The sequence below is a fragment of the Chaetodon auriga genome, chromosome 15, assembly GCF_051107435.1.
Source record: "Chaetodon auriga isolate fChaAug3 chromosome 15, fChaAug3.hap1, whole genome shotgun sequence".
NCBI lineage: Eukaryota > Metazoa > Chordata > Actinopteri > Chaetodontiformes > Chaetodontidae > Chaetodon > Chaetodon auriga.
In genome coordinates, this window is record NC_135088.1 from 23093390 (window position 1) to 23107320 (window position 13931).

Here is a 13931-nt window from a genome sequence, read left to right on the forward strand (position 1 = left end):
ATGAAACAAAACGTATTTTGACAAAGAGAGCTACAGTTGGAGGTATATATAATAGGTTTTGTAATGTATAGCAGACATCACTAACTCAGGCACAATGCTGGGAGGGAGGGATGGAGTAAGTGAGCAAAAGAGGCAGAGACATGGTACAGAAATCCAGTACTAAATGGGCCCTGGGACTAAATTATTAATCAACCATAGTGTCGATAAGCTCCGTTAGTTACATTTTATCCCTAACGTTTTGGTGCCATTTACTATCACACTGCAGCATCTCCTCTGCCCTCTATGTTAGGGCTGAGCTCCTCCAACTATGCTTCATACTGTAAGTACAATAAAACCTTCATGAGTAAAAAACAGTTCTTTATCAACTTAAAGAAAGAAAATCTATTTTTTCATTATGTTCAATTCATTGATGTTTCACCTTTAAAGAAGGCTGGTTAAGTTGCGTTTAATTGCTTTTCTGATTTGTTTTTACATATGTTTGCAATTGGACCATCAAAAATATATTTTGGCCATCAAATTTAGGGGCTCAGTGGTCCATGGGGCCAGTGCTTAAACATTTTAGTGTTTATTCCTGTATTGTCTAATGTAAGTCCAACATTCACTGTCCTTCTAGCTGTGGTTTGTTCTCCATAAACTCAAAAGAGTTTATGGTCTATCTGCCTGTTTAACTAAGCTGCACTATGTTCACCTGCTGGTTAACTGTGTCTGTCTGCAGTTAGCAGACAAGTGTTTGACTAGTAACATTCAGTGGATTTGTCAAGCTATTGTTTTACTGAAAATAGTTGCCTGCTGCAATAGGAAACACTCCTGAAGACTGAACCAAAACAGCAAAGTTGTGGGAAGGAAAATGAAAACTAGTGAGCTGAAAGATGCTGATGAGCTCTGTGGAGCTGAGGAGAGTCGGTGACCAATCTTTTGGGATTTATCACTATAAATGACTAGTCATATAACCAATTCTTCATATGAAAGTACTGATTACTGCAGCTACAGAGGCTTCATCAGCTGTCACTGTAATATACTGACTCTCTTGTCCCTGTGGCAGTTTTTATGCAGCTACCCAGCAGGCTGGATCAGTGAATATACACCAAAAAAGTCGCCACCAATAAAAAAGGTCACACACTCTAATATTTTGTTGGACCGCCTCTAGCTTTGATCACAGCACACATTCGCTGTTGAATTGTTTCAATAAGCTTCTGCAATGTCACTAGATTTATTTCTGTCCAGTGTTGCATTAATTTTTCACCAAGATCTTGATGATGATTTTTTGATGATGATATTGATGATGGGAGAGTCAGACCACTGCGCAAAGCCTTCTCCAGCACATCCCAAAGATTCTCAATGGGGTTAAGGTCTGGACTTTGTGGTGGCCAATCCATGTGTGAAAATGATGTCTCATGCTCCCTGAACCACTCTTTCACAATGTGAGCCCGATGAATCCTTTGTCATCTTGGAATATGCCCATGCCAACAGGAAAGAAAAAAATCCATTGATGGAATAACCTCGTCATTCAGTATATTCAGGTAGTCAGCTGACCTCATTCTTTGGGCACATAATGTTGCTGAACTTAGACCTGACCAACTGCAGCAACCCCAGATCATAGCACTGCCCCCACAGGCTTGTACAGTAGGCACTAGGCATTATGGGTGCATCACTTCATCTGTTAAATCCAGGTGGCGACTTTTTTTTTTGGCCAGGCAGTGTATGTCATCAGAGCAAACTATTAGAACTTGCCGATGGCCAAACATTTTAAAGTAGTTCAATACAGTAATGAATGTCTTTTACAAGCATTGGGAGAATAACCAAATCAATATCAGGAGAAGACTTCAAGCTTGTTCTGAGTCGATGTCATTGATTTTGACTGAAAAGTCTAGAAGACTGAAAGTGAGTTTGCTTTATTTCATGAAACTAAAAAACATGAATAAAATCACTTACTGACAAAATGTAATTATCACAGAAAGTATGCATGTATTATCCACATTACCATTAGCATAATATGACTACTTCCTTGCCACACTGAAAAATATTATTAAGGTTATATGTAAAAGTACAACATTTACCATCTTTAAAGCCAAATTAACAAATGACGACTGCCACTCAGCTACCATTTTGTTTCAGCAAAGAATGGATAAATGAGGCAATGAACAACCCAAGATGAAACTGAGCACATTTGTATGCAACAAGAACACTGCTGTACTGTAGCATCAATACCTTTTAAACCAAGTGGATTCTGGTTTAGCAATCCCTTCTCATATTACAGCTCTGCAGCCTCATGACACTTGAATGCTTGTTCTTGCTTGTGCCATCCTATTCAGTGACAATCTATTACTGGCATTCATTCAAAGACTGTAATGCTCTCTTTGAGCCACCAATGTTGAGTGAATTGTTCACTGATGCCAAGAGACAGTGTTCTCACAAATGTATCCCCTCCGATCAATGTTAGCCTGTTCACTATTGTTACAATGCCATGGCTGGGTGTAAGTAGTGACTCACTGTCAATGATTGCTCCCTTGTAAAGCTTTTGAGACAATACCCCAGTATCCCAAAAGTATATTATGTGTTATCAGCCTTGGTTAGTGGTATCTGAGTAACATTTTAAAAAACTCTCTTTTGATTTATTTTTCTGGGACTCCATTCCCTGAAGGCTTTGGGCAAAAACAACGAGTATATTGGGATTTTGGTTTTAAACTCACATCTGATGTGCGTTCATCTGGTAAAATATATACCATAGGTGTATACTTTCTTTAAACAGAATTAGCTACATATTTTTGAGGGTGACAGGTGCAGGTACGCTTTACTGGATCTCAAGAACAACACTAACATAAAAAATAGGCAGACAGCTTTGCCTTTTTATTGGGGTTAACAGCTAAAACTGCTTAGCATGTTTGATATATTTCTGGAGTTTGAAGAGCCTTGCTTCTCTTATACTGACAAAATATGAATGTGTCATAGAGCTGCATGACTGATGTGATCCCCAGGAAGGGTGTCAAGGTGATAAATTGTCACACTTTCCATCTCCTTTACAGACATAAGTTGTGTCAACTGTGAGTAATATGAGGCCATAAAATTTGACATATCATACATTTCAGTGAAAACAACAACAACAACAGCAAAAATAACTTTAACTGTGCTGTGCTCCCGACTGTTTTCAAACAGGGCTCCCTGGGTCCTTCTGTATGATGATGTGTACTATATTTTACATAATTCACAATTGCAATTTAGGATAAGTGACAAGTGATGGCATAAATATTAAGTAGAAATGTGTGCATGCACTGATCAATAGCTAAAAAACTGAAGCTTAATTTTCACTACCAGTTTGACTCACAAATCCATCATTTCAATCCATCTTTTTGAGTCTTTGGGATCAATGGGCAGAACCGAACAGTGATGTTGTCTGCTGTAGGTGTGTCATTATGATAAATGGATCTATCAGCTGAAGCTGAGGAGGCTTTTCTCATGAGTCACACACAGATCAGAAAAGTTGAGGGAGTTTTGGCCACAACTTTATCTTGTGCCACTATCACTTTGATAAATACACAGCCTCAAGGGAAGCATCATGTACTGAGGAGGAATTAGAGTGTGGAAAAGAGTTTGCCCCGAACAGCAGATTGTTTGTAGGATAACACTTGTATAAGTCTTTTCCAGTTATTATTAATCCCAATGAAGAGTCCGAACACCAATGTATTACTACTGTCTGTTTTAATATAGATTTACCTCACCCCTTGAAAGTCAAAAGCAGCTTTGTTTCTAAAACTGATCTTTAACTCCAATCACTTAGTGAGACAAAGTGCTGCCCTCACTTAGGTAATACATCATGTTGAACAGCATGGGCACATTTGTACATTTTCTGTATTACCCCCCCCCCCCCCCCCCCCCCCGACACACACACACACACACCAAAAAAAAGGGAAAAAAAAATGCATTCTCTTGGAATTGAATTTAAACAACATTTTACAGATCTTCACAACAACAAAAAATAAAGTGAAAAACAATAGACAAATACAGTCATTTTCAAAAATGCAGCGCCACCAATGTACTAGTTGCAGTGTCAAGAACATATTAAGTCATCATCACTGTATTAGATTGTGAAGGACTGAAAAATGATGTTTCTTCTGCAAAATAAGCTGATGTACATTCAAAATGTCATCTAAAAAGTTTAAACCAACATATAAAACGACCAGATATTGCAAACACGCATTAACATGATGTGTGTAGGTGTGTGTGTACATTTGATGTGCATACGTGGCCTTTCATGGCATCCTGCACTTCTCATAATCATTTTGTTGGTTGTGCATAATTGGCATTTAGGCTTCACTATTAAAGCTGCTTAGAGGCAAAAAGCAATTGTGCTCCTTAATGGTGCTAAATTGAATAAAATTAGCTGATAAAGCCATTTCAGGTGAGAGTCTTTCTAAAAAATGTATAGTTCTTTCAAATTATTTAGTAAGGTGTCAAAGCTGTCAAAATACCTATAATACTCAGCAGTTCATATAAATGGACTGACATCAGCAAACTACTGCTTCGGGATCATCAAGCCTCATAATTACACTGTGCCCAGAGTGATGCAAAAGAGAAGGTCGTATTCAGACAGGCTCGCTTAAGAATGCTTAACTGCAGATGGATAGACTGCTTCTTGCACAAACCAGAATATGGAATTCATTTAAACATCTAGACTTGGACTAGACTTGGACAGCTTAATTTGGTGATGCAAATGAGTGTTGTGGAACTTCCTCAATCCATCTGAACTCAGAATGCACATGGTCATTTTCCCTCTGTTCTTCACAGACACTGAAAATTAAGGCAAAGCTTTTGCAGGTTCAAAATACAGTCAGAGTGACAGTCCAATTAATTCCAATAAATAAAAGATAAACAAAGCCAACACTAGGGTGTATGTTTCAGCAAGACATGTCATTCAGCAGATGCACACCCTGGCCTGTATTCTCCAACGCACCGTCGCAGGGAAACATTTGCACTGTTTTATGTCAAAGTCAGCTCTTTCTCTGTAGCTCCCGATCTCTCTCTCTCTCTCTCTCTCTCTCTCTCTCTCTCTCTCTCTCTCACACACACACACACACACACACACACACACACACAGTAAACAACTTCATAACAAAAAGTTCAAAGCGGCTGTCTCTCCCAATACTCTCTATCAAGAGGTAGTGACAAGGTGCCCTTGAGCAAGGCAGGTATGAAGCAGCTGCTCAGTCAATAGATGTGAGAAAATGGAACTGGGCAGCTCCCAGGTGTGAAGGTACGTACAGAATGTATATGTGAAGCAGGGCAACACTGAAAAAGAAAATGCACACTCAGCAAAACCCTTTCCTGGATGAACAAAGGAGGCAAAGGAACATAAAAGATAAGGCTTTATATTTGTGTTGCACTATTTAGTACTAAAAAAGTGAGACTAGGACAGCACTCCAGTTTGACTTTTTAAAATTGCTACACAGAAGTTTCAGGCAAGACACCCTTTCAGTATATACTGAATATTTCAGTCTTTAACAATAAAGTACTAACAAAGCATTATTTTATGTTTCGAGATCAATACAATCTTCAACTTAGAGACTCAGCATGGGCTCACCAGTCACTCTGAATTATGCCAGTTTTAGTTATTGGGAGATTTGAGTTAAATTTTATTGACAACTACAATCCTTATTCTAAGTTCTTAAAAGCTTTTTGGAGGTATTTAGACAACCTTTTATTTAGAGTGGTATTTCTAAGGACTTCAGAATCCATCAAATTCACATAGCATTATTGGATGGCCCAAAACTTTCTTCAACTCAATGAATCAATAACAGAAATTTAATTGTTCACTCCCCCACATTCCACCTTTCCCACAGAAAACACCCTGGGCACACTGTCCACATACATCCAGCCCACTGCCAGAAATTTAGGAATTACATTTGATTCAGCCCTTACCTTCCAACCCCACATTAATAAATTTGTCCAGTACTGTTTCTTCTAATTACGCACCATCTCCAAAATCAAACCCATGCTCTCACACACCAACCTGGAAAAAAAATACACTCCTTCATCTTTTCAAGACTGGACTACTACAACTCACTCTTCTCCGGCATAAACAATAAAACACTCTCTTGCCTCCAACTGATCCAGAACGCAGCAGCTAGGCTTCTCACCGGTCTTAATAGATATCACCACATTACCTCAAGTTTAGCTTCCCTCCACTGGCTCCCCATGTGTTTTAGGATTGATTTTAAGATTCTACTGATCACTTTTAAAGCTTGTCAGGGCTGGCCCCAAATTATATGGCCAATTTGTTGACCCTATACAATCCAACTCGCAGCCTTAGATCCTCGGGTGGTTGTTCCGAAGTTGAGACTCAAGACGAGAGGTGACCGTGCCTTCTTTGTCAGAGCCCCTCGACTTTGGAATGACCTGCCTGAAGAGATAAGGCTTGCAGTTTCAGTGGACTCTTTTAAATCACTTAAAACTCATTTTTACAGACTTGCCTTTTTATAATGTTTTCTCTTCATTTTATTGTATTTTATTTTTTTTTGCTTCTGTTCTTTTCTTTTTCTTATCATTTTCTCTTTGTTTCCTTTTTAGAAATTGATCTTACCTTCTTACTCTTGACCTTCCTATTCTCCATCATCTTTTTTATTTTATTTGCTCTTGACCTAAACATGTTCAGCCTGTTTACTGGCCCTCTGTTGGGGCCTCTGCTCTGTAAAGCACTTTGCAATCCTTGTTTTTAAAAGATGCTATATAAATAAAGTTATTATTATTATATTATTTATTATGATCTGGAACATAATTCTCTTTTGCATATTTTGTAGAAAAAAAGAGGGAACCTCTCTCCACACTTACATATATGAAGTGGAGAAAGAAAGAAATGCTATTCTACAGTTCAGCAGTTGATTCACGTGAATTAAAAATATATCTACTGTAGTCACCTACTGAGGATTTTAAGCCTTTGTCAATCTGATGAATCTTTGAGACAGTTTTAAAGCGAGGGGATATGAGGAGGAATTGTTTGACAACCACCTCAATAAGGTGCTCCAAGTTCAGCAGCTTTATTTACTCAGACCTTGCTCTAGAGGTTTGAGTTTCCTGCATTTGAATCCACCTACAAACCGATATCTAAGTCAGTCAAACAAGTCATGAGTCAACACTGGCACATTGAAAAGTAACCCTTGCATTGCAAGTTCATTTCAGACTCCTTCCTGATATTTTTAAAAAGAGGTCCTCCAAGTTATTATATGCAATTACCCTAGTAAAGTCAGATTTGCCAACTCAACTCACTCATTTTCTGTCTAAGATTCCAAGTGGGAATTTTCCCTGACATGACTGTGTACACTGCTATTGTATGTTTAACAATAATCAATTCACCTATCCAAATTCTGGAGTTGACAATAAGGTCATGGGTCGAAACGCACATAGCACTAATTATGCGATTTACCTGTTAAAATACCTGTGCTATTTGTATTATGTTAAAAATCAAAATGGAAGTTAATAACCAGGATCTGTGAACATAAGTGCTTTATTCACAATTGTGATGATAAATCATTGATGGGGAGGCACTTTAATCGTCACAACCACAATTTGAGTGAATTACATTTCATGGGCATTAAGACAGTGAAGATGCCATATAGAGCTGGTAATAGGGACAGGATCCTTCTCCATATGGAGGCATATTGGCTACACTTCCTTGATACCCTCATTCCCAGTGGGAAGAATGAGGAGCTCTCATTTGCTTGTTCCTATCTTAACTGAATAGAATTTGTGTTTTGTTTTGTTTTTTCATGTTTTAATGTTCTCCATCATCAATATTCTGCAAGACTCTGTGCCTGGAAAGGATTTGGGTCCACATATTAGGATGTACTTGTGCTGCTTGTGGTCACATATAATTAACCCCAACTGTGAATGGTGAAATTGCCAGAATACACGCTGAAGAGGAGTGTCTTGTTCACAGTGTCCTTGCGGAAATATTAAGAAATGATTTTGAAGTGCTATCCTAGTCTTTCTTTTTATTTGTTAACTACAATAAGGACATAGTGCCCAGTCTTCAAGGTCTAATCATGAGTTGAGCGTGTTGTGTCTTATAGTTCTGAACTATTTATAGCTCTAACAATTTGCTATATTCAATATCACAACATGCTTAAAAGAACAGTAATAACTAACTGACAACAGAACGAGGAGACATGATAACTGTATTGTGAATCAACATGAATGCTGACAAAGATTTAGTATCTTTAGTGCTAAAACAATTAATCCTTGCTGATGTTGTCTTGAGCATTTATTAACTTAGGACCTGCTTTTTCCGATTGGTCCTGGCACCAACCTACAACTGACCCTTTTAACAGCAAATATACCATGATCTGAACTTCACCAAGGACTCACACAGAAGAAAGGACAAACAAAGTGTCAATTCATACAAAATGTTTCATTAACAAGTTTTGTTTCAACATGAAAACTTGGATACAGGGAACAAACTGTTACCTTGTGTTAAGAAATGACGTGTATAATATTTTTTATAAAGAATGGATTACCACTACGTTGCAATTGATTAAAAAAAAAATCTATTTTTTAGTGATATGTTGATAATAGGGGAAACACTTTCATAAGGGTAGGTCCTTGCTTCAACCCTAATGATATATTTCACAGAATATATATACCGTTGCTACGTGGGACTGAACACACCCGAGAATGCTCGAGAGCGGTCCACATGAGAAGCAGTGTTGCTTCTCCTCTCCTCCCTCCAGAGCAACGTTTCTCCCTGGCCATCAAACAACAGGTAAAACAATATGTCTCCTGTGATGTGGAGTTGATGCTAGCATGAATACTTAAGAAGCATTACATCAATGAGCATTCCCCATCAATATAGTTACGAGATGTAATTAATTCAGACAATTTCTTTTGGCTTCCCATCACTCTCAGCTGCTGAACAGTGCCTTAAGCCTTATTTCACTGTTTAATCTTAACGAGCTCATCCACTTGTTCTGTTGTGTTTCCACTAATTAATGCATCTGATAAAGATATCATGCCTGATATAGTCTGATGTTACTCATTCACAATTTTGGTATGTTGCTGCATTTGCGATTTCAGTCATTCAGTCATTTATTAATCAGTTGTTTATGGCTGTATTCTTTGTATTAATTCATGGAAGCATTTAGCCTGATTCTGAGACAATTCTGTCATGGCTGACTAATCATCAGTATCATAGCTGATTATACACAGTAATCGGGTGTTTATACCCATGTACTTTGACATGCTAAATGACTTGGCTTGCAGCATCAGGGATGCCCCACAACACCGTAACAAAAAGTCTAGCATGTTAAAATTTCCTTGTCCTGACATGCATAGAGTGATATCTCCCACAATGTCTTTCTTAGCATTGAGCAATCAGGTGTTCTCTTCAGCATTTTGGGTAACAAACATGGTTAAGAGGAGTAGGAGCTATGCTGAGGTCACTGCTGTCAGGTGGGACAATGAAAGAGAAGAAAAGTTTGTTCCCCATACTGTCCTTTCCATGCCATCCAGGAGTGCGTCCATAGCCGCTTTTCCTTTCTTTTCTTTTTTTATCGCTACACAAGACTGCCAGCACTCTGCTCTTCCGTGGCCATGACTGACAGTTGCTTCACCTGCTTTCCCGAAGACCTCTGAACTTGCATGTGATGATGAAATAAGACGTGCCATGATTGGTCGGGGTCATGCATGTCATGCAGAAGTTGCTGTGTCTGTGTATAGTTAGTGGTGGCCAGGAGTTACATGACATAATCATGTCTGATTTTTAAGTGTAGATTTAGCATTACCTGAAGCTGATTAGCTTAGCTTGGCATAAAAACTGGTAGCTAGTCGACACTCTTTTACCAGCACCTCTAAAGCTTATTGATTCACAAATTACACATCATTTATTTAATCTGGGTAATGAGTAAAAACAATATTTTATAGTGCTGTGAGAGGTTATGTGTTGGTACACTGACTACCTGAAGTCTTGTCACAGTGATGGGCCTATGCAGCATGTTACATAGTCAATTGACTGTGTTGCTTCATATTTAACGGACAGATACAGTGTGACAGTGGTATCGATTATCTCATCTTACTCTCTGCAAGAAAAGAAATAAGCGAGACTGTGTTCCAAAGAAGAACAACAGGAACATTAGTTTCAGTACCCTGGACATTAGTTTTATTCAAGAGACAAAACCCACTCGCTGTTGTAGGAATTATAAAAGGAGTAAAGGAGAAGGTCAGGTGATCATTATCATTGAACAACAGTCCACTGAGGAAACAGGGTAGATGGATAGATCAACAGAACATGAGACTTAAACAGAGGAGACAGTTTCCCATTTCCAACACTGCTTTTTTTGAGCATGACCATGATCATTCCCTAACCTTATCTGAGTGTTTATTATTGTAATCATGACAATGAGGGTCCCCTCGGGTATTTCAACCCAAAGCATGATCTTTTCCCCAAACCTAGCCAAATGATAACCATTTCATTGTAAAATCATAAAATAGATTTATTTCTTAACATTGATGTGTAATGGCCATTACAAATATTAATTAAAACCAAACTTGGATCATTGATACAGTTTTATGTGCACATGCTGGAGTATGTGTGTTCTTAAAACATATTTGCAATACAGTTGGTAAACTGCACATGCATCAGTAACATGCTGAGCCCACATGCAGATTGAGGTATGCACATACTGCAGGAAGTCCACCTTGGGCAACTGATACCAAAACAGAAAATTTCAAGACATTCCATACTCAGCTGAGATAGCCAGCCACCAGATAGCCACTTTTCTATTCTGAATTATCTGTGTTCATCATCATATTCTGTCTCACACTATTTCTCTTCGAGTTACAGCCAAGCAACAGCACATTTACTATTGGTTTTACGTTTAAGACAAGTAGTCTTACTAAGGGAGTGATAAGGCAAGTAATTCTTCACTTTTTAGAGAAAAAGTCTTTGTTTGCCATTTACAATCGCAACACTGTGCGCGTGTATGTGCAAGACCTTCTTCATGTGAGTGAGTATACCTCCTACATACACCACCCTCACAAGTTGCTAAGTGCACTCCTTAGGCTCTGTAATGCCACCGCTGTCTGATGGAGACATGGTACTTATGTGAGATTGATACATAAGGTGAAGAAAGCCATTGATCTTTGCCTGATTTAACTGTAATGGAAGCTGCCAAATTCATCAGTGTTGCAACAGCTATCAAGCACCAGAGCCAATCTGTCATACTGCATCCAGCCTGGCATTAGACCACTCAGTCATTTATGTTTGATACAGCGACTGCCTTGGACATAATGTAGCCATTGAGGAATGCATCCAACACTGTGCAGCAGAGTTGTTTTGTAATATACAAAGTACAAACTCTGAAACTTTGTGTTTGCTCACTGTGTGGTCACCGCTTATGTTTCACCTACAAAACTGAATTAAATGATGATAGGAACTTTAAGAAAGGCTTAAAGTTCCCTCAGAAAATGTTTGGAACCTAAGTTGGCATAATAAAAGGTAAATGCATACACCCATGCATCACATTATTTCCCTGTCAGACTCCTTCACATAATCCCTTTGAGAGAAAGCATATTTCTCTCACTTCAGGTGCTTTGGATACATATTTGCATTTTCAGATGTCAGGCTCATTTAACATAATTTCAGGACACCAGCTCCCCTGTGATACCACCAGGAAGCTGTTTTTACTCATCATGACCAAGTCCAGGTTTCCCTGTCAAAAGCATCTTCTCCTCTATATGAGGATATTGAGAATAAAGGTTAAAGGGTAATGCTGGCATTATATGCATGCATCAATACACAATGCAAATGTCTCCCCACTCCACTGATCAACACATTTTGGTTGCTTACACGTACTTCATCATGAACATAACCTTCAATATCATTGACATCTGCTGAAATTGTTAGTAACTGATCAATATTTTCTCAAATGGAAACAGTAAAAATCTATCTTAACGTAAACACATAACAAATAGTGATTTTATTGACGACCCTGGGCTTTAGAAAAACAGATAATGCTGTGACTACTTTGAATTTTTAATACACTCAAACAAGAAATCTTTGACAGTAGGACTTAATGTCATTCTCCATAAGACTGACAAGCTGACAAGTGTGTGAGGTCGAGGGAACTTTTTCTTATTTCTTGTCAGAGAGTCCTTGGCAGGACTGAACGACCTCAGATCAACTTCTCATCTCTGGGTGTCCCAACAAGCCTCACAGAGTTACATGACAGCTGATTTGCAGACAGAGAGTGTAACAAAGTCAAGAGTATACGGCTACATCTCAACAGTGCACCACTCTGTGTTAACAGGAGCTGAGGAGCCACAGACAGGAAGAGAGAAGGATGTCAACATAGACATACATACAACAAACACAGGGGAATAGAAGAAGTCTTACCTGGGAACACAAGCACAGCAAACACCCATGACAGGATGATGAAACATACCGAATTATACATGCTTCCTGAGCAGTGCTGATTCTGATCTGCGCGTTTTATAGGCGCTCTTTATGTATCTTCCCACACCAGGGCTTCAGAGAGCTGCCCACTTTGATTTTTTTCTTTCTCTGCCGTTTTCCTGAATGTCAGTTTGGATAGCTTTTCATTCCCACTTGCAGGCTGTATTGAAGATGCTTTAAATCCAGTGCAAGTAGTAGTTGGCGGCACAAACACAGAGGCTGGCTCCTCACGCAGTATCCGATCTCCCTCTCTTCCACGTACTACAGCACACAGAGGGACCAGCACTCTGCAAGATTGGGGGGAGAGGAGGGGGAGAGCAGTCTCTGCTCAGCTGGCATTGGCTGAAGCTTCTTTCAATCACCCGTGAACAGTCCTGGCTCTGTTTTTTTTTTTTTTTTTTTTTTTTTTTTTTGTTGCTTTGAATCTTCAACCCTGCTTTCCTTTCTCTGCTGTCTGACAGAACTAAAGCAGGATTAAAAAAGATGATGCCAGATTGATATTCAATTAAAGCTAAATAAATAGCCTTCTCCACATTATTGCAAATGGTGATCTAGGATTGGGACAATTTTCAGAAAACCCTCCCTTGATGTCATTTGTGCTGTCAAACATGTCTTGAATGTGCTTTAATAATGGGATTTTGATGCTATGTTATGACAGCTTGGACTTCTCTATCCAGTTGAAGCAAAAAGATGTGTTCATTTGTGGAGAAAAGAAACACCACTGGACAGAAAGGAACATAATGAGGTGACACTATGTGTGATGAGATCTGCTATTTTGGGTTAAAACTAAAAACTGCCCACTTTTCAAGATGTAGTTATAATTCATACAAATCATTTATTTATTTATTTATTTATTTTTATAGAATATTTCATATTTCAAGAACAAGGATGAAACAAGTTTTTAAAAGTGTTCAGCCCTTAACTTTTCTGTCAGCGTTGAGGGATTTGCAGCCCCATGCCATCCACTGGGTGCTATGTGTGTGTGTTTACTCTAATGTTCTTTACCAGAGGCTGACTGCACACACTCCTCGATCCGCACCAGAAACCTAATTTGCTGTATACATGTGTAGGTTACGTCCTAATGCCAATACTAATCCTAACACTTCCCCAACCAATTGCATTGTAGGACTACTATAAATGTAGGACTGATATGTACATTTGCCAAACCAACCAGTTATGGCCAAAACTGATTGGGCACAGACATGTCAGGTAGGTGGGGCAGAGGAGGGTTTTTCACCTGCTACACATGTATCATTTCGCTGTGTGGCAGCTCCTTTGTGTGCATATTGCATGGTTTGAAGCTAAGGCTATATTAACTGGTGCTGAATTAATTATCAATTAATTAATTGGATCATTTTAACTACAGGCACATTCATATACATTTATTTATTTATTTATTTAATCTAAATGTAAAACATTTCTGCTGTGTTACATTGCCATTGGTACAATGAGGTATTTATTTTCATTATTTTTAAACAGATATTTACTATTTTTT

At 38.6% G+C, this 13931-nt stretch overlaps 1 protein-coding gene across 1 annotated transcript in view; it reads right to left on the minus strand.

Annotated features, from left to right (window-relative positions):
* The window catches only part of opcml (opioid binding protein/cell adhesion molecule-like), a 380743-nt gene extending 368042 nt beyond the window's left edge, over positions 1-12701 (minus strand). Inside the window, exon 1 of the mRNA XM_076750080.1 lies at positions 12377-12701. Within this exon, the coding sequence (XP_076606195.1) occupies positions 12377-12437 (61 nt within the window). The 5' untranslated portion in view covers positions 12438-12701. The remainder of the gene's footprint in view (positions 1-12376) is intronic.
* Positions 12702-13931: the final 1230 nt, after the last annotated feature.